Source organism: Uloborus diversus, chromosome 7, assembly GCF_026930045.1.
Source record: "Uloborus diversus isolate 005 chromosome 7, Udiv.v.3.1, whole genome shotgun sequence".
Classification (NCBI taxonomy): domain Eukaryota; kingdom Metazoa; phylum Arthropoda; class Arachnida; order Araneae; family Uloboridae; genus Uloborus; species Uloborus diversus.
This window is the reverse complement of record NC_072737.1, coordinates 103355207-103377084: the sequence shown is the minus strand read 5'-3', so window position 1 is coordinate 103377084 and position 21878 is coordinate 103355207. Positions and strand designations below refer to the sequence as shown.

The following is a 21878-nucleotide window of genomic DNA, read 5'->3' as shown; positions in this document are numbered from 1 at the left end:
AATCGCTACTTTCTTTCGTTTTCTGTTTTAACTGAAAGAACTTAAAACACACCGCTTTGACGTGATTAAAAATCGGGCTTCTTCCTTACCCATAGAAGTAAAATAGCAATTCGCAACTCCAGAGCTCGAATACGCTACCTTGCGGATATTTACAAAACTGCCGGAAAAACTAAAACATTGCGTTCCACGTGTTCATTTTACTCGACATTAAATCCCGGTTATCACAAATTTGCCATTTCAACTGCGCTTGCGCGCGGACTTAGCTGATTTCAAAACTCTTGCTCAAACTAATTTAAAACATTTTAAATTTGTTAATAAATATGAGATGACAACAAATAAAAATGAGAAATTACAAAGCTTTCTTTGATTTAGTTTTTACGCCTCGGTAAAGATTGAGTTTTGAGTCTTAATTATTAATGGGTTCGGAGTCTGATTTTCCTATCAGACAAAGGCCCTTTTCAGAGCCAAATTTTTAACGTCAGAAGGGCATACTCGAATTGCAGCATCACTTCTAATACAAAACCGAATCCTCAACCTAAACACCACGGGTGCCCATCCCCCTCCCCCCAAGCTCAATGGTGCAAATTCCCCCCCCCCCCAAAAAAAAAAAATTCTCGCTTTCGAATCGGGTTGAATATAACCGTTTTTAGGGTGTTTAATTTCCAGTCAAATTCATGTGGGGAGGGGGTAGCACTAACAAATAGCATTTTGAATTGAACTAGTGTTGGATTGTTGACCTGCCTTGCCTTCCCAAATTTTACAACGTGCACCTTGAGTAAACAAGTTTTGGGTACCTCTGAATTTTGCTACATTTTTTTTTTTTTCAAACGCATGAGCAATTACGGGAAGAATAAAGTCAACTTTCTGGCTTGGGATGGAGTCATTGCTAGATGTACACAATAAGCATCTATGCAAAATGAATCTTATTTTATTGCCCTTAGATAAAGGGTTGGGGGTTTCTCCCCCGGAAAATTTTCGAAATTAGTTTTAAAATTACAGTTTTAGACAATCTCTGGGGATGTTAGGGGGATAAAAGGTTTGGTGTGCCCTTCCCGGTAATTTTTCAGTATTGAAACTTTAAAAGCGCAATTGTAGATAGTCTAACGTCGTGTGAAAAAGGGCTTTCCTTTGTTTTCAAAATTGTAGTTCTAAAACCGCAGTTTTAGACTATCTGTGATAATGTTAGGGAAAGAAGAGATTCTAGGGCTCACCCCAAGAACATTTTCAAATTAAAGTCTTAAAAATGCTATCTATGGTTGGGGGAAAAGCAGTTTTTTGAAATTGAAGCTCTAAAATCGCAATTGTAGCCGATCTTTGTGACGTTAAGAAAAAGAGTTTTCGGAAGCTCTCCCAGAATTTTCTCAAAATTGAAGCCCTAAAAACCAAATTTAACACGATTTTTTAATACGTTGACGAGAATGGGGAGAGGGGCGCTCCACTTAAATTTTTGAACTTTTTAGCTTTAGAACGCAGTTTTGATAGATCTTGATAATGCTAGTGGAAATTGAATTTCGGTGCCATTCCCCCGGCAATTGTTTGAAATTGATACTCCAAAAGCGCAATTCTAGGCTTGTCTTTGATCGCGTTAAGGAAAGAGGGGGGAATCAGGGGCTCTCTCCTATAAATTTTTCAAAGTTACAGTACTACAAACGCAGTTTTAGATGACTCTTGATGATAAAGAGGGTGTCATTCTGCCGCTACAGTGGGGGGCGCTCTCCTGGAAGTTTTCTAAAACTGCTGGATCAGACACACCGTGACAGATATGTTTCGTAAATTCTCAAAAATTGATTGAGCTCTTCAGCACACATCGAAAATCAGAACTCGAGAATTTTCATGAATCAAATATCCTTCTATACATATCAGATATAGAAGAAAGTAAATATGATTTACGAAAAATCGTTTAAACACCTTATGAACAGACTGTTTTACCTCCATCAGCGAAAACCAACATCACTGAAAGTTTTAATAAAAATCATGTAATGATAAATTGAAACAATCAGTTTAAAAATGGTAGAGAAGATGGTAGTAAAGTGAAATGAGAAAAATTCTTTATGAGCTCAAACTCGTTGATGAAGAAAATACATTAATTGTTGATTGGAGGGATAAAAAATATGTTATTCGCAAAATTCAAAACTAGTTCTTAACGATTGTCGAGGTGCAAATGAATCAATGGAAGACTAGAGCATACTGGTCAGAATTATTACAAACAATAAAAAATTTTTGACCTCTCTCTCTCTCTCATCATTTTTGACACACGCATTCATCATGCAAAATGATACTACTTCCAGAAAATTTATAAAAAAAATTAAAAGAAATCAAATCGTCTGATCCAGCTTTGAAACGGACACCAACTCCATGTCGTCTGTGATGTTCCCTTCATTGAAAAAGAGACACGGTCATTAAATTTTGGAAAGGAGTACCAGAGCCGTCGCTAGGTCAAAAAACTGTGGAGGAGAGGTGGTACGCTTTTGGCGGCCCGTTAATTGTTTCAAACTCATGTTCCAGAGAGAGATCTCAATGCAGAGAGAGGGAAGATTTGGCTTCTGGTTTAGCAGGGATAGTCATATTACTAGACCTTAGTACTAGCTGTATAAATTTAATCATAAGGATAATATTCAGTCAGAATTAGGAGGTGTCGGAGGGCTACCTTCTTGCATTATTTTGAAACTGAAGACATAAAAAGGCAGTTTTAGATTATATTTTAAGTTTGAAAGGAAGGGGAAGAGAAGGTCCAGGATAGCCTCTCCCGATAATTTTTCCAAATTTAAATTCTCAACACAATCGTACGTCATATTTAATTATGATCAGAAGAGGGGGTCCAGGGCTCACCCCCGTGAATTTTAAAGATTGTTATTTGAAAAACAGTTTTAGACGAGTTATGGTGATGTTAAGGATGGAAGAGACTCGGGGTCATCGTTCTATAATTTTTCAAAATGCAAACTTCAAGCACGCATTCCCAATTGTGAATTATTTGTGATTGTGACACGTAAAGGGAGGCTCTCTCCCGGGAAAAATCTGAAAATTGTAGCTCGAAAAATGCAGTTTTAGATGATCTATGGTGATCAGTGGCGTAGCTACACTTTCTGCCGCCCGGGGCGATTCCTCAATTTGCCGCCCTTTGGTTGCAAACAGTCAAAAGTATTTAAAGGAAAAATAAGAACTTAATTACGAAGAAAAATAAAAAATATGCTCTATTCAGAAAATTTTCCAAAATTAGTCCTAAAAATGCATTTTAAACTTTGGTGACACTAGGCAGGAGTTTAGAGGCCGACGCTCTGCGCAGAAAATTTTCCTAATTTTCAGATCTAGAAACGCAATTTTATGGTTTCTTTGGTCTTGTCAAAGGGGGTAATGACTTCCTTTTGGATCCGTGCTTGGGTACCTCACTTGATGTTGAAAAACTCGGAAGTCGCCGCTTTCCTAGATCCGATACTGCTATATTACAGAATTTGGATGGTTTTCTTTTATACTGATACAGGGTGATAAGACTAATAAGCCCTATAAGTTCGATTAACCATACTGATTAATGAGAAGGAAAAGTTGTGCATCGAAAATCATTACTTTCCATGTGAATGTGAAAGGTTTACTTAGACAACAATTCACTAATTAAAAACCTTCCGCTTAAATAAATGTCTCAGTTTGAAACTCACTGTTTATAGGACTTTTGCTGATATAAAGCAATAAGATTAGTCGCAGTTATTATTTGAGTTGTGAGTAAGTACTTTTATAAAATGAACATAAAATTCATTCTGGTCTGGATAAAAGTTTTGTAATAAGTGATCAATTAAAGCAATTTCTGAAACAGATAATGCTACCCCAAAGATGAGCAATTAATTGTCCATCATTTCAGACCTCTTTTTTCTTACTCTTGTTGTAACTTTGCTCAAAAAATAGTTTTTTTTTAAATATTTTTTATTTTAATAAGGTGGTTTTCAAGTAACTTTCTTAAAATCAAGTGCTAGCTTCATATTATAACGAAAAGTTTTTTTTTTTTTTTTTGCCTCCAGATCAAAAGCATGATTTCTCTATTGGGAAACGTTGAACTTTTTTCACGTCAAGAGCATGAAATTTCCGCCCCCCAGCAAAGTGCCGCCAGGGACGGACCCCCCCCCGCCCCACCCTAGCTACGCCACTGATGGTGATGATATTAAAGGAAAGAGAGATGCACCCCCCCCCCCCCTCGAATTTTTTAAGAATTTTAAAGCCTTAAAAACGCGATTGTAGACCTTTTTTTTCCTTAAAATTTAGTGCACCGCTAGTTTCTTGAAATTAAAGCTCCGAAAACGTAATTTAAGCCAACCTTCAATGACAGGGGGAAGGGGGAGTTTTGCAGAAGCTCGAGACCAGAAATGTTTCGTAATTGAAGCACTAAAAGCAAGATCTAAGACATTTTTCGGTAATGTCGGTGAGAGAGCATGAGGGGGGGGGGGGGGGGCATTCTCTCGAAAAAATTCTGATCTGTTGAAACCGCAGTTTTAGAACATTTTTGGTAGTTTTAATGGGTGGAGAGATTCAGAGTCCTCCCCTGGCAAATTTTCAATAGTGAAATTCAATTAACGCAATCGTAGACGATTTTGAATACTGTTAGAGGATTAGAAGGTATTGGAGATCTCTCCCGAAAAATTTTCTGAGTTGAAGTCTTAACAATGAATTTTTTGAGGATCTTCTGTAATATTTGGAGAACGACAGTTTTGGGATCCCTCAAGGAGTTTTTTTTTTAAATTAAAGTCCAAAAGACGAAATTTATTCGACCTTGAATGATGATGAATGATTAATTCAGAGGGCTTTTATCGGAGGTTACGTTGGGAGTACTCTCACGGTTTTTCGAAATTGCAGTCCTAAATACTTAATTGTAGGCCATCTTTAATGACGTTAAGGTAAGAAAACAGGTTTGAGAAAGTTTTCCCGGGATTTTTTCAAAACTTACGTTTTAAAAACTCACTTTCAGGCAGGGCCGATCCTAGGGTGTCGGCCGCCCGCGTGCAAAGACCTAATGTGCCGCCCCTCAAGAGTAATTTGCAGATTTTGACTAATTTTTAACGTCCATATAAATCTTTCTTCAAATTTCTATACCAAGTTCTAATTCAAAAAAGAAAGAAAAAAAAAAAAAAAAACAGAAGAATGATGAATTTATAAAAAGGAAGAAAAGTTTTATAGTAAGAAACTCCTTAGGTACAATTTATATCTTTGAAGAAAGTAATAGATACTAGAATTTACTAGTCTTAAAAACGCATTTTATAGTCTGTCTTCGGTGAGATCAGAGGGAGGAGGGGGAGGGGGGATTGCTCCGAGAAAATTATCGAAATTGGTATATGAAAAATAGCTTCAGTTAATCTTTGGTTGTGTTCGGTTGCAAGGACAAAAGAGTCGGGTATACTTAAGGTGCATGGAGAAATTTTAGAAACTTTTTCGAGACTTCAGGAGATAGTAATTTTGACGTTCTTTCCTAAAATTCTTTCAAAATTGAAATCAGTTTGAAGCTATTTTTTGTGACCGTAGCGTAGGAAGGATCGGCGCTCTTCCCGAAAATTTTCCGAAACTGAAGTTTTAAACACGCAATTTTGGGTTACCTTTGTGGACGTTGCTAGAAGGAGGGATATTCAAGCGTCTCCTATCGAAAGTTTTCAAAATTGAAGTTTAAAACGCAAATTTAAGCTGTCTTTGGTGACGGTATGGGATCTAGCGGCTTTCCTCCGGTAATTTCTCGGCACTATTTTTCAAAAACCCATATTTGGCTGTATTTGAAAACGATAGGGGAAACGTGAAAATATTCCGAACCGAAATATTTTTCAGAACTAAAATTCAGGGGTGATTGTGTTCCGGTATTTTACCGGTTTTCCGGTATTTACATCTTGATTTCCGGTATCTTCATCTTCGAAAATACCGGAACCATCCTATATTTTCAGAAAAACCCGCTTTTGTAAAATTTAGGTCGATGTTTAATGAAACGCCGAAAGTCCAAATTTAAGACGTTTCGTTTGGTATAAAGGGTAAGCTACCGTCATGTTTTGCAACCTCTATGGTAATTATTGAAGAACAGCTGGGGTGAGAGATGGAATAAAGGCTAGATAAGAAGAGAAAGGAGCGTTACTTGATATTTTTCCCCTTAATATTTTCTTTTCAAGATGTCTAATATCGTTTCTCTGTTGCATATCTTAATATGCAGATGATGTAACTAGGGTTGCCCATTCCCCCCGACTGCGATGGCACCCCTCAATTTTACCAAGCCCCCTTTTCCCTCAAGAATTGCCACCCACTAATAAAAAGACTTAAATTCTTCTAAATTAATTTCTCCAAAAGTTTCTGTGGTATAATCTGCTTCCATGACGATCCCTCCCCACACAAACACATGAAAATCCTTGCTATAACTATATTATTAGATTAAATTGCTGAAATATTTATTCACCAAGATGGCCTTTGGCTCTTCTCTGTTGTAGATGCTTATGTAATAGGCTTTACAGTCCCCCCCCCCATTAAATGTTGAATTTAACGACTTATATATATCGAAAATATCGATATTTGGAGAGCGATATATCGTGGCATTAAAATTCGGATATCGCCTAGCCCTATTGCGCAGTGATCATAATACATTCTGCCACTTTTGCCCCAAACTTATTTAATTCTGAAATATTTATGCAATTTTAGAAAATGAATGTAATAAATGGTTAAGGATTCAGATACAATGGAGGAAAATAAAACATTCTTTGAAAAATTTTTAGAAATGAGAAAAATTAAAAGAATTTAATTCTCTCCATGCACATGGACATATTAAGTCCAATTAAAACTTCGAGTTTTAGCCCCAACAAATAATTATGTATATAAATAATGTGTGCATACACGCAATGTGTATATGTATGCCCATCAAAACACTTTTTCTTCTTGGAAAAAAGTTCAGCTATTTTTTCATGGAGTCACAATCACCTCTGTAAAATCCATTATAAGCTAATTTTTTTTTAGAAGGAAGGGTTTTGGGGTTCCCAAGCGGATGTTTCTAAAAGCGCAATTTTATACTATGTTTGGTGACGTTAACGAAACTGGGAAGCTTCGGCGGATATTTTTCGATATTAATATCTGAAAAATACAACTATAGACTTTTGTCCACCTTATCTCAACGATTAATGGGTATGCCCTAGTGCGGTAAAAAGTTACATAAGCCAAGCAGTTCTCCTCCGGAGTTTTTTAGAAATTGAAGTCCCAAGCACGTATTATTTTAGGCATTGTTTGATAACGATGGGACTAAGAGCGGGCGGGGGTTCAGTGTACCCCCACGAACTGTTTTTTGAAACTGAAGTCAATTTCAAGCTAGTTTAAGCAGGAAGGGTTCTGTGGCTCTACAGAACCGTCTAAAAACGAAATTTTGAGGTATAGTGATTACATTGGAGAAAAGGGGGATCCTTCTGCCTTTTCGCGAAGGGTCCTTCTCCGAAATTAAGTTCTTGAAACTGATGTTTGAAAAACGCAATTTTAGTTTGTTTTTCAATAAATTAAGTGAGAGGGGGTGGGATTAGTGGTTTCTCTAAAGATGCTAATTGAGACTGTCTTTGGTAGTAATCGAATAAAGTTTATTGCAAAAATTTCGAAAAAGAAATCCGAAAAATGTCATTAAACAATTTTTGATGACATTAGGAAGGGCTGTCCTCTAAAAACACATCTTGGAGCCAACATTTTTAGGCTATGTTTTATTAAGTTAAGGTGGAAGGGGTGAATCAGAGACTTAATTGGGTCCTTAAGATCAGTGGTTCAACCAGTGAAATTTTCCGAAATTAAAGTCCTAGAAATCGCTGTGAAAATATCCTAATTGCATTAATTAATTTGTTGGGACTCTAGCTCAGCCGAAATATAAACAAGCAACACGAAATCTCAAAACAGAAAGCCCAAAAAGCAAAGTCCGTGCGCAAGCGCAGTTGAAATGGCAAATTTGTGATAACCGGGATTTAACGTCTAGTGTTCATTTTGGACAAAACAAAGTTTGTTATGCGTATTTTTTTTTATTTGCGTAATTCATCATTTGGAATCGCCATCCGCAACAGAGTAACATCAAAAATATCTGATATAAACTGTGAGTACACATTTTATTTATCTTGTTCTGAGTGAATTTGAACAAGTATCAGTTTTTCAACTCGATGAAAAAAAGCGGACTTAACAAAATTGACTGGACACTAGGGCCATGCTGAAAAATTACTCTTTTCCTTAACCTAATTTCACATTAATAACTTTTAATCCCATTTAAATAACCTTTGTTACTACAGCATCCAACTGAAATGGACAGTATGCAAATAAATTTTCTTGAAAATATTTGTCGCTGAATTGAAAAATCCAGAAAGAACGTTAAGAACTTGAACAATAAAAAATAAAAGTTTGGAATTTTTATCGCTAGAATATCGCGCTAACTTGACTTAATTGCTCTGCAAAAGCTGTCATTATCGGTGTAAGAGTTTCGCCAAAAATCTGTTTATAGGGTTATGGTTTTAAAATTGTGTGAAAGAATAATGTATCTTGACAAGATTTCGCATATCAGTTAAATCATTTCCATGACGAATGAATTAAATGCATGATAATTTCTTTTGATATCCAATCATATAGTCATAGAAATAAATTATCTAGTGTTAAATGTTACTCTTGACAGTGTGTCACGTATGTGCACTATGTGACAAAAATGTCAACAAATGCCGGAAATGTCACGAAACTGGACATAATATGTATCACTCACTCATCAAAATGTTTACGAACTTCCAAGTGTCTCACATACTTGAAATTTGGCATAAAGATAGATTTTCATGCACATGTAAAGGGAAAAATCTAAAAAGTCAAAAAACTTCATTAAAATAGCGGTAGAATTACGGTAAACGGGTCGCGGCGATAAATGTTTGATTCTGGCAACTCGCTACCTTAATTGGCGACAGAGCAATATTAGCAACCCTACAACAAAGCTGATTCGCTATTCGTTTGGCCAATCGGCGATACACAAAACTGTAATTGATTTGTCTCATAAACTTTTTTTTTTTTTTAAATTCTATAGAATTATATTTTTAAATTTCTGAAAGTTGATTTTTTTTTTGAAAATTGGCAACGTAAACTATCTTTTCAATTTTTAGATCGTCGAAACATTTTATGAAATTTGACATTGTGGAATGTTTTTCACTCTTAACTATTTTAAGTTGTTGATTTAAAAATTAGTCATTCATATCTTTTGGATACTTTTGTTTTAGATTTTGCTTGCCGTAAGTACTTTCCTTCATGTTTTATTGTTCCATCTTTAATTTAAAATTTATTAATTATTGTAATTATTCAGTAAGGTAAAATAAAAATTTGCAGTTATGATAACGTTCTCTGACTGAATCTTTTCGTTTAGTTTAATTTCTCTTTATAGATTTTTTTCGTTTTACTATTACACTTTAACTGTGCTTAATGACGTTTTCTGTTTACTTGACGATTTATTTTGTACTTTAATGTCGTTTTCGATCCAACTTTTAATGTTGTAAAATTTTGTTGGAATTTATTTTTCATTCTTTTGTTCCTTAGAATTTGTTTCAATTTGTTTTGGTAGAGGAATTTAAACTTTAATAGAGTTGTTGAATCATTTAATTAGAATGTTATTTTACATTTTAACAGGAGGTTTAACGTCATTTTGTAGTATTTTTAATTTATTTAGCATTTTTTTTTTAAATTTTAATACACTGTTAGTGTTACATTAATGTTTCGTTTGCTTTTTGCTCATTTCGCTCATTGCTAGTTATGTATTCTGTTCGAATAAAATGTGCATGCTAGCCAAAAACAGCTTAAGTTATTATTTTTTTGCATTAAATGATTTTGGAAACTAACAATTATCTGTTCCAAATATCCACTCCCCCACTCTTTTTTTTTCTTTCAAGTATACTCTATGATTTCCTAAATTAGGTTTAATAATATGTTTCTTTGTATATTTTGCTACATTATCATCATTTAAAAGAGGAAAAAGAATTTTTTTCTTTATGGTTACGATCTGAGAGAGTTAACAGACTCTTCGTTACCAAGGTGATAGTTTGCGTCAGCCATAGCTCCGCCCATTTTCTTGGGGTCTATTCTTATTGGTGGATTTCCTTTGTTTACATTGAAGTACTTTGTTTACGTTGAGTCGTAGGTGCCAACTTTGACTTTTTTTGAAAAAATCCGCCAACGCGACCCGGTTACCGTAATTCTACCAAAATAGCAAAAAACTGTGCTATTTTTTATGAGCATCACGGCCTAATCATTTTACCACGCAATTGCAAAATATTTCGCCAAATAAATCACAACAAAAGGTTGTTCAAAGGTCAAACGTTGCCAAAACAAGATTGTTGAAGTTTAATGTTAACAATTTAATTTCTAACCAAAATGGGGGCTTTAAACAATACTTTAAGTTCCACTAAAATGAAAAATGATCCATCAGATAATTAAAATTACAAATATAGAGCTAAGCCTTTAAAATCAAAAATAACCAGCTTTAAAATTTATAAAAACTTTAGATCTCAATTAAATGCAAAATTTTACAGGAGGAGCAAAAATGGCAGCAATAATTTCAACAATTGTGAAATATTTTCGCCACTTCTGCATATTTTACGATCTACGTTATAATAAACCCCCCGAACAAATTTGAAATTCCAATCAGATTTTGAGATGAGTGATGAGTCAGCAGTTTTCCTCATTTTCGTCAACTTTGAGGACGCCAAAGACCAAGCGCTAACGTACTTTGGCCTTGCTGATAAATGGGAAAAATAGACGATTACTGCACAAAATTTGCGCCAAGTCCCCAGCTATCGAAATATCTTCAAAACTTCTAATAAAGAGAAACCTCAAATCAGTGCATCGTAAAAGCAGTAGGAAAAAAAAGGAAATCATATATTTGTATACGCTTTTGCATTTATAATTGTCTGAATTAGAACATAATCTTTGATTTAGCTTTCAAAAAGTAATGATATCCCAACAAAACATAAATGTGAAAAGAAGCCAAGTTCGGTCGAAATGAGGTTCGGGATAGGCGGTGTCACCGACAAAAAAAGTTCAGATCTAAATGGTTACCAAGTTCCATAGCAGTTCCACATAGATGTTGGATTTTCCCATGTTCTTCAATTCATTTAGAAAACAATTTTTTACTTTCTTTGATAATGGATTTAAAACTTGGCAAGTTTGAAAAAAAAAAAAAATAAATAAATAAATAAAAATAGCGATGACTAAAACTTGCCGCAAGTTTAAAATCCATTATCAAAGAAAGTAAAAAACTGTTTTCTAAATGAATTGAAGAACATGGGAAAATCCAACATCTATGTGGAACTGCTATGAAACTTGGTAACCGTTTAGATCTGAACTTTTTTTGTCGGTGACACCGTCTATCCCGAACCTCATTTCGACCGAACTTGGCTTCTTTTCACATTTATGTTTTGTTGGGATTTTTTACTTTCGTAATACTTTTTGATTTCGAATCTATTTCTACATGGGTCAGAATAACCAAGAAACTTTGAAAAACCTTTTCAAATGAATAAAGAACAAAAAATCATACATGCGAACAAAAATTTCTGTCATTTCCTAAGTTTAGAAGCAATTTATACGTTACAGCGTGCGTTTGTTTTAGTTTTTTCATCCGCTATTAGACAGTGACTGCAGCGCCCCTATAGTTTGTTGGAGTTACGAATAAATATAAAGAACCAACGAATATTCATTTAAAAAAGAAAGCACGAATTTAAGCATATAAAAATTTGAAGAATTTCCAAAATATGAACTAACAAAAACAAAGATCACTAAAAAAAACCATGCGCTTTATTTAATTAAATAGTACACAAACACAGAAAGAAAAAAAAAGCTCTCTACTATGTTTCCCTAAGAGTGCAAAAGTAGAGTTTCCAAATGTTTAAAGACATTAATCTCATGTTTGCTCCAGAGAGGCCTTGATTCAAAATTTACATCATGATTACTTTTAATATTGCTGTTGTAAGGCAACGAATTTTCGAAACAATGGGTTTAATCTTGAATCATTTGATGTGGAAATTACATGACATTTACTGTATTCGATCACGACGTTTTTAAACTAAGTTTTTTAGCAATAAATTATAGCCTAAGTTGTTCCCTGATAATGTAGCTATCTATGGTGAAAAAATGGTTAAAATTCGTCCAGTAGTTTTGAAGTTTACCCCGATCATCCGGACAGAAGTAGCCCTTTATGTATAAAGATTTATTTATTTATTTATTTATTTATTTATTTTGTGTGGTATATGAAAATTTTAATCAGATTGGGACTTAATTGACGAAATTATTTATAAAACGAGTGCGAGGTAATATCTTAAAGTTAAGACAAGTGCACCCCGATGGAAAGCTACTGTGAGTCATCGATGTATGTTTGCGGAAATCATATTTATCTTATACATATAAAATCTGAGTATCTATCTATCTATCTATCTATGTCCAAGCTTCTTCTCCCGAACGACAGTGAACTGACCATCGAACCAGGTATCGATGGATTCGTCATCTTCCCGTCTTCATGTTTGGCTATTTAACATAATCCTCCGATAATAATTAGCGGAGATATCAATTAAAAATTATTAATTATGACTCTTAGATTTCAAAATAAAATCCATATTTTTCGAAGGCTTTCCTCCATTCAAATTATTATTCAGTGCTTCAACTCAACTTTCCGGATGAACGCTTTTATTAAAATTTACAGCGTGAAGCATAGACTAATAATAAGAGTAGACCGAGCTATGACAACCCTTTTGCTGCTCATAAACCAAACCATGTGACTGGTGGATATCCTAGCAACAGCGGGCGTTGATCGTAGCAGACGATCAACGCCGGCGAGAAATAAAATAAATGGAATTGATGGAACACGGTATCTTTTATGGAGTCCGATTTGTAAATTAGTTATTCTAAGTTGTAAATATTTTGTTAATATAGTGAGTTTTTCGTTTAGATAGTATTGTGCATTTTCTTTATTTAATTTCAATAACTCTCTAAGAAATTAAAGATGCAAGTGCCCCAAAAGAATCGGCAAACGGTAAGATTTTTACCTACAATTTCAATTTAAGATACCAATTAGTACATTTTTGCGTTAACGCAAAACGTTTACGCCATTATACGTTCACGCCAACGCTGACGTAGCAGTTCCGAATGAAATTAAAGTTACTGAAAACTGTGATAAAAACTAATTACTAATGTCAAAATAATGCATAACTAAACGAAAAACAGTTCAATATCTGCACCTGGAAAAAAAAAAAAATTATAATGAAAACACATTACGTCTTAAGATACATGTCGAGTGCCAAACTATAGATAATGTTGCCATCTAGCAACCATGCCGCCAAAGTTTTCGCCAAGCCTTCCACTAGTCACATGATGTATCCATGAACCAATTTTTTCATCAGCAAGTCTGGGAAAGCTCGGTCTACTCTTATTATTAGTCTATGGCGTGAAAAAAATCATTGAGATGAAAGATCTGTTGCCATTTCTTTTTCTCGAATATAAAGAAATAAAATTAGGCTTTTGTTTTAAGGCTTTTCCTGTAATCAGGGTGTTTAAGTTGTTTACTTTTCGATTATTTTGCCGTAATCTGCAGCAAAATTTTGCTGTTTTTTTTTTTTTTGTTCAAGCCTGATTGTTAAATACGCGTCACATGACATAACTTTCATTTTCGAGGAGGACCGTGCACGTCGTAAAGTAAATGAGTGATTTACATGCAGTTTATTTTTAGTTACCTAACCTTAGTTAAACCTTGCTTTACGCGCATTTATTTATTCCTTAACGCGTTAGAAACTAGTGTCAGTGTACTACAAAAGCATCAACTGGACTGCTCTTACATTTTTTAGGTAGCCCGTGCAACGCTGGGCACTCAGCTAGTATTACTTTGAAAATTTGAGATGCAGTTGAATAAAAGTTTTGTTCAACAATGGTCTGATCAACAATGAATTTCCAATTGAAGGCTCACCTAAATTTTGGCATGAAATTAGTTAAAAATAATTATATTTCATGTTCTAATTACCTTGGAACATTGAAACACATTTTGTCTGATGCAGAAATATTAAGGTTTTTGTAGATATTTTAAAATAATTTTTGCGAGTATTTTTCAATGTATTTTTTAAAATTTTTCCTTTTTCACATTATTGGATTTATGCCAAAATATTGGTTAAAATTGGAGGAAATTAACAATTAAAAGAGTTAATTAATTAATTTGATTATAGAATATTGCATTGTCATCGGGTCTGAGGTCGCGTGCCAAATTTCAAAAGAATCCGATCGCAGGAAGTGGACGAAATTTGAGCTGCAAGATTCCGTTACAAGATACATACATACATACATATATACAGGTGAAGCTAATAAAAGCTATATACATACAGGTGAAGCTAATAAAATAAAAGCGTGTTAAAATATGCTAACTCTCAACGTGTTTATTTTCTTTCACAACTGCGATCAACGCAGTTGAGACACAAGTCCCCCCCCCCCCCCCCGCTTTGCTCTCATGACGAAGTTAACAGTTCTTGATTGAAGTATTTTAAATGTCTGTAAGAGAGGAAGATTATGTAGTCTTGAACTAAAAATGAAGGAGTTAAAACCAAAATGAAGGAGTTTGAAGGGCCCTTCGAAAAATTTTCCTAAATGAAGGAGTATTGGAGGAGTTTTGAAGTAGCGTACGAATCCTGTTTTTAGTAGTTTAGAAGTGATTGTGTTAGACTTCATGGCTTAAAGGACGCCCAATTTCAACAGACCAGAGCCATTTCAAGAACAAATAGTACTTGGATGCTCATACCCAAATTAACCATTTTCTGGAATACGCCTTTCTTGCTTAGGAAGATTGATTAAGAGAAGATACATTATTCCATGAAAGTGTTCGAATTTAGAAGGAGTAACAAGTCTGAGGAGCGCGGACCAACACGGGTCGTTTTAAGTAATGATCTTTGATGGAACTGTGTTAATGTTTGGCACTAATTGATCTGTGTGGGTTGAACTTTTTTTTTTCTCTCTCTCAGCAAGGCAGCTCTACTTCAAGAAGCTACGCACGGAATCAAAGTCGGGGGAAAATAGTTAATTAATATTTATAATATGTAATTTAAATAAAACAATAGCAAATCTAAATGGCTTTCCCTGCTCCCAAGTGGTTTGGACTTCAAATGGTAGATTCATAGGGGCAGATCAGCAAGCCGTAAGAGCACTTGGTGTTTGAACTACTATTTCACCAAATCACAAGTGCACAACATGGCAGATCGTTCGAATTTCAACCCGAAGTATTATCAAGTACCGAAAGAGGAAACGGGGAACGTTTATATTTTTCTTCGCCATGGAAACGCTATTATATTCATCATACATAGGAGAACGTAAGATTTTTATTTGATCGCTGCCAAAACAAAGAGCGGAAATTCCATTGAAAAACGCCAGTTGCCATAGTAACAATAAGAAAACAGAGAAATGTTACTGACAGTAAAGTTCCTTACTAGCGTAAAAAGACGTGTTTTCATTGAAATTCACAAAATGAATTTTATCCCCGGAAAAATTCTGAAATTGAAGGTAAAAATGATAAGCATCCTCCCCCCAACAACAAAGTCTGTTTTCTAAAGGCTCTTGCCGCTTCTCTCAAATACTTTTAGATAAGCTTTTCATAAGTCTCTGCCAAAATATAGATATATATTTGTTTCACTCAATTTAATATTTACTATATAATAGAACGTCAGCAGTAGATTACTATATCATTCTTCTAAAGTAAATGTGTATTAAATAGTCATGCATTAGCTAGGTGGAATTATTTTAGCGTGGAACATGCCAAATTAGCGTTCCCTCTGCTGAAATTGCTGTTGCCATTTTCGTTCCTCATGCTTTAATTTTAAATTTTAACGGAAATTTTATTCTTTCTTAATGGTTCTGTACTATTTAATTCACAACTCCAACGAACTATAGGGGGCACTGTAGCCACTTTCTAATGGCGGACGAAAAAGGTAAAACAAACGCACGTGGTAACGAAGAAAATGCTAATAAGCCTAGTAAATTTTGTTCGTATGCATGATTTTTTCGCTTTATTCTTTTTAAATTAATTTTCAAAGTCTGGTTGATATTCTGGCCCACGTAGAAAGAAATGAGAATTCAAGAAGCATTACTAAACGTCAAAACTTAATGCAAATTGCGTAGTTCGTAGTTCTAAGCAGCCATTTCCACGATGTTGAATTCGATATTTATTAATTCTTGATAAAACTAAATAATAATTGTGTCCTGACAAGAATAACAATTAATGCTAGATAATTTAATTGACATTACGAATTATTATCAAAAGAAGATGATACTTCTTTGTCTTTCTTGGCTAGCGCTAATTGTTTTGCATTTGTAGCTGAGTTATTTTTCTCAAATTGCCGAATCGGTTAATTTAAAATTTTTCTGTTTCATATTTTTCTAATTTCTGCGTTATGATTTAATTATGTCATGCCATGCAAATCATCAACAACATTCTCACGGATAAATAAGTGGTGGAAGTTTTTTTTTTTTTTCAATTGATCTAACATTATTTCTTTTAACTTATCGAATTCTGTTAACCTTTCTACCATTTTATTCCACTCATGATAAAAAATAAATATGGTTTAACTGACATGCGAAATCTCTCGCCAAATGTTCGTTGCTCGCACAATACTAAAACTATAACCCTAAACTATAATCCCACCATTTTGGCGAGGAAAATTCTCAGCGTTAAAAATTTTTCATTTCTTTCTACGATAATATATTCAAGAAAATATTTTGCATACTGCCCATTCCAACTAAATGCTGCAGTAAATTAGGTTGGTTTAATTAATTATTTTTAAACTAGGCGGAGATGAAAGCCCTATTCTTCTGCTAAGGTTATCAAATCCTTCTTTCGAACTTAAGATTAAAAAACCCCCCGTATTCTTTGAAATTCACACAAAACAATTAAACAATTTAAAAAAAAACTTATCTGGTATACCGTTATCCTCTTTCAAAAAAAGAAAAATGCATCGAACAGAGCAAATGCAAAGTTTGTTAACCCAGAGTTTTCTTGCGTTTCGCTTTCGCCATTTAAGACAATCATCACACTTTTTAGAGGGAAATAATGAAAACTAACATTATCTTGAGAAGATCGAGAATACCATTAAGGGACGAAACAATTTCTGTTGCTGAGAGCAATCTAAGACACATCGAATGCGTTAATAAATACTCCTAACAAACTGCCTGTGTTTACGTCAACAGACACACATGGAACGCAATGTGGCAATGTTTTAGTTTTTTCGGCAGTTTTGTAAATCACCGCAATGTAGCGTATTCGAGCGCTGGAGTTCCGAATGCATTGTTTTGCAATTTAATGACTTTTTTTCATTATTTGAGAATAATGGTGGATAAGTGCCACACGTGGATAAGTGCCTAAGAACGTATAGACACGCGAAATATCCATTTTGACGATTCCCGAGTTAATTATGACGAGTTTTCTCATGACGTCTGTATATACGTATTTGCGTATGTATGTCGCATAGCCCAAAACGGTATGTCCTAGAAAGTTGAAATTTGGTACGTAGACTCCTAGCGGGGTCTAGTTGTGCACCTCCTCTTTTGGTTGCATTCGGGATTTTCTAGAGGGGTCTTTTGCCCCTTTTGGGGGGGAAATCATTGTTAATTTCGATGCTAACTCAAGTGGTGTTATAATTTGTCAAACACTTGGCGATATATCGCCAAGCTTTTGGCTGCCAAGTTTAGTCACCGATTTGGCGAAACATTTGGCGTTTTTTTTTTTTTTTTTTTTGAATTTTGGTTTCAATTTGGCTACTATTGGTGCTATTTAGAAAGTAAACTATTGAATCACATTAAAATTGCCAATAATGGGAAAATGACATTAAATTGGAGTAAAAGGAAGTCATGTGATGCATGCATCAGCTCGTTTTTAAACTAGTATTGCATCATACACAGGAAATATTTGTCGAAAAAACATTAAGTCTAAATTCCTTTTTCTAAACAATTCTTTGCACAAAACTTTCTAAAAAATATTCAGTAATAGTAAAGTTAATAACCATTCCAGTGATGTAAGATTCCTTATTTTATTATTTTGAAAAACAGAATGGAATCTTACGTAAGATGGAGGGGGGGGGGGTAAAATATCTTACTTACCCTTACATGGTGGGAGGGGTGTCAAAAACTCCCAAGATCACCCTTACGTAATTAATGAATGGCCCCTTTCCATAGAAACTCGGTTTCCCCTTATTTTATTTTAGAGAATGCAGTAAATTAATAAGGTACTAGTGACATGTAAAACGCGTGCTTCAATATATCCCATCGCTGTTTTCCCTTCTCCCCTGCAAGATTCATTCAGATGGAATCGTCTTAACTTGGCCGATTGCACATTCCATACATTTCGTAGTCAGACTGTAACTGTCGGATCAGTGTTTAACTTTGATGTATATTTGATTATTTCACTCTGTAGTATCCCCCTGCCCCCGCTCCCCCCCTTAATTTTCGTGACAACGAAAGCTGTTGCTGAATGATTGAAAGTCGTTTCCTAATACTGCTTTTGAATAACTGTTAAATCTGTTTTATCTTTGCAATTTCAGCAAGACATACATAAGAATTCTGGGAAAAAGGCCAAATGTCATACGTTGTGATAATTTCCCTTCTAAACATTTTCTTTTGCAAAGAAAGTCTTCTTTTTTTTTCAGTTGTAGTATTCAGGAATGTTATGACGAATCCCCAAATACTTAAACAAACCAAATGTTAAGAAGCAAGAGATAAAATTAAAAAAATTATTAACTAATTGGTTGAAGCGTTGAAGGTGCCGTTTTAAAATACGTACATGCACATTAAAAATTAGAGAAGAATAAAAGTTTTGTCTCACTTCTTTTCCTACTAGAAGTAGAAGTTGGTGTTTTTGCAATAGTCCCCATTTTTCTGTTCTATTTCAGCAATCATCTATCAAGGATTTGCATTTCATTTTCCCCTATATTATCCAGCCTTACGATCAACCCAAGCCGCATGAAATTTCTTGAACTCGATTTCATCTTGACTCGATCTAAAAGAAATGTTGACGCATTTAATTCAGATCAAAATGACACTAGGAATTACAGTTATCATTTGAGAATCCTGTAATAAACAAGTGCGTAAGAAAAACAAAAGCTTTTAAATCACCTAAATAATCTGCTAAATTTTAAAAGCTTCAAACTCTTTGATATTAAGCCCAGGTCGTTGCCGTTCGTAAAAAGAAAAATTATTTTGACACAAAAAATACTTGATGTAAAGATATTTTCTTGAAAAATGGCTTGCCTCAATATTTAACAGGAACTTGAAGTTGTTAAATCAATATCACAGCTTGGTATTCGCAACTCCAGAGCTCGAATACGCTACCTTGTGGTGATTAACAGTACTACAGAAAACGGTAAAACATTCCATTCCACGTGCTTTCTTTGGGGTAAATTACAGGCTTCAGACAGTTTATGATGTAATGTAATTTCAGAAGAATAGGAAAAAAAAAGTTTCCCACAAACACGATGAAAAATTACTGTCATTCACTAAGCGTCAAAGCAAGTTATGAGTTACTGCATTTGTTTGTTTTACCTTTTTCATCCGCCATTATACAGTGACTGCAGCGCCCCCAATAGTTTATTGGAGTTGCGAATTGGTTAAAGGTCATCCGATATAGCGATATAGTATTGCAAGTTTTCAAATGATCAAATGAAGATTGATGATAAAATGAAAGAGAAGTGAACTCAAAGCTCAAGAGATAGGGTTTCCAATCCCGCGTCAATCTCAGTCCCGCGGGATTTCGGGATCATAAGAAGCCAATCCCGGGGGATTGACTTAATTATTCAAAAAGTTACATTTTTATGTCAAAAATAAAAGTTGTGCTTTTAAGGAAGGACTGCTTTTGTTACATGATATAGTTTTTAACTTGAATACCTTATACCAGTTGTAGTCAATTGGTTGTAGTCACAAAGTCACATCTCAATTAGCGACAATTGTTTGGTACGCTAAAATATACTTAAAGTCCAATGCATCTTAACAAAGCATTATTAAACGATTTTTGCACAAAAAATAATGAGCTTGATGAAAACGCGTCATGTGGCTCCCCAGCAGTTGGTTTTAGTTAGATTAAATAATTGTGGACATTGTGTAGCAAAGATCCCCATAAACTTCACCACCTTCTACAATAGATTTTTCTTTTCTTATGGGGGTCATGTTAACAGTTTTTGCTCCTGATCTCCAAACTTTGGACAAAAACGATGTCTGTTTGATTTGCACATTACTCTATCCAATTTACCTTGCCTTGTTGCTTCATTAACGTTGGTCATTACGTCAGTGCATTTGTTTCGTTAGAAAAGGGAGTGAACACTGACTGGGTCGCAGTCTTAACAAAAGTTTCTGAATGATTTCGCTAATTTTACCCTTTAATTTAAAGAGACTATCAAAAACCTGAGCAGCTTAACGTACTGCATTGTAATGAGAGTCATCTAGTGTTTTATCCAAGTTGCTGTCACTTCTTTTAGAGTCGTGCCAAATATTGAAGATTACACAGCTAATTCATCCAGCATAATTTTCAAGGTACCACCCACATTTATATTATTAACTTCAGGGTGACAAAGACATCAACAGGATCTTCCTACAGGTTAGAGGGCAATTACAGAAAAAGTGTTCTTTGGTCACTCATCTACATCTAAAGGTGGTATCCATTCTACGACTATTGAACGTTATTTCTAGATGTTCTATTAAACATCTAAAATTGGATATCTATTAGTTATCCTTTACAGACGTAAATTAGATCATCAACAAGGGTCGTCTACTAAACGTCGAATAGAAGTGTCCAGTAGAATCAACACAAGCAGTGATGGGTGAGAGCGGATTGCGGTGGAGCTAATTGCTGCGAAAAGTGAATTAAAAATAGTTCATTAGTTCATAGAACAACGGTTAAAAGGCTAGAACTTCATTAAAAAAAAAAATTCCTGACAATGATGATATTTATAAATTAATTGAAATGTTTGGCAACACTTGTTGCTACGGTATTAGTGTTGAAGCACGTGCTTCAACGTACGTTAAGCAGCATCGCTTTTTACTTCTGATATTTTAGCGTCTGTTTTTTAGCGCCTTGATTTCGCTAAGCCTAATTCATCTTGTTGATTTCTGTTTCAAAATGATATATGGAAATAAGACTGTTGGATAAAAAGATAAGCTTGCACACAAGAAAAATTGAAAATAATGTTTTAAGTTTAATAGTGAAATTGCAATAAGTATTAAAAAAATTGAACTGGCAGATTAGACAAAAATGTATGAATGTTAAAAAGTTAAGGAAAATGTAATGTGCCGTATAAACATTACAATTAAGAGTCTAGAATTAAAAAAAAGGTGTGCTGCTTTAATAAGCGTACCTAGAAGACGTTTTCTAGATGATCTATAACTGTTCTTGGAAACGTTACCTAGCGCTATGGATATCGTTCATTATTGATCTAATTCCACCATTTTTGATCCATTGTAGTCGTCTTTTCGACGCGTATAAGACGACTTTCGACTGTTCTGAGGGGACATTTCGACGAGTTAGGGACGGTTTTTAAATCAGTTATAGACGAGTGTTTGGACCAGATTCGACGACTTTTCAACGTCTATTCCACCAGTTTATGTTGTGTGGGGTAGTACTCTTTCTAAATTTCTTTTAAAGCCCAATTTTCTGGGTTTCAATATTTAGGAATGGTTTTCGAAAAGGCTGATAATTTTTACGTATTTTCGCAATGTAAATATAAGAACACTGAAACCTCCGAATGCGCATACCAATTCATTCTCAGAAAAATATATTCTATTTTTATTGCTTTCTTGAGAAGTAAATCTACCGTTCATCATATGAGACAAAGTTTTTCTTGCTATTATTGCAGATAGCCAGGAAGGTGATTAAAATTTGAGATCATACTAGTAAAAAT

The 21878-nt window shown here is 34.5% G+C and overlaps 1 protein-coding gene across 1 annotated transcript in view; it reads right to left on the bottom strand.

Moving 5' to 3' along the window:
- Nucleotides 1–21878, bottom strand: part of LOC129225958 (SPRY domain-containing SOCS box protein 3-like) — a 42447-nt gene that overhangs the window by 12104 nt on the left and 8465 nt on the right. The window contains exon 2 of the mRNA XM_054860514.1: nt 18815–18988. Coding sequence (XP_054716489.1) covers nt 18815–18863 — 49 coding nt within the window. The 5' untranslated portion in view covers nt 18864–18988. The remainder of the gene's footprint in view (nt 1–18814; nt 18989–21878) is intronic.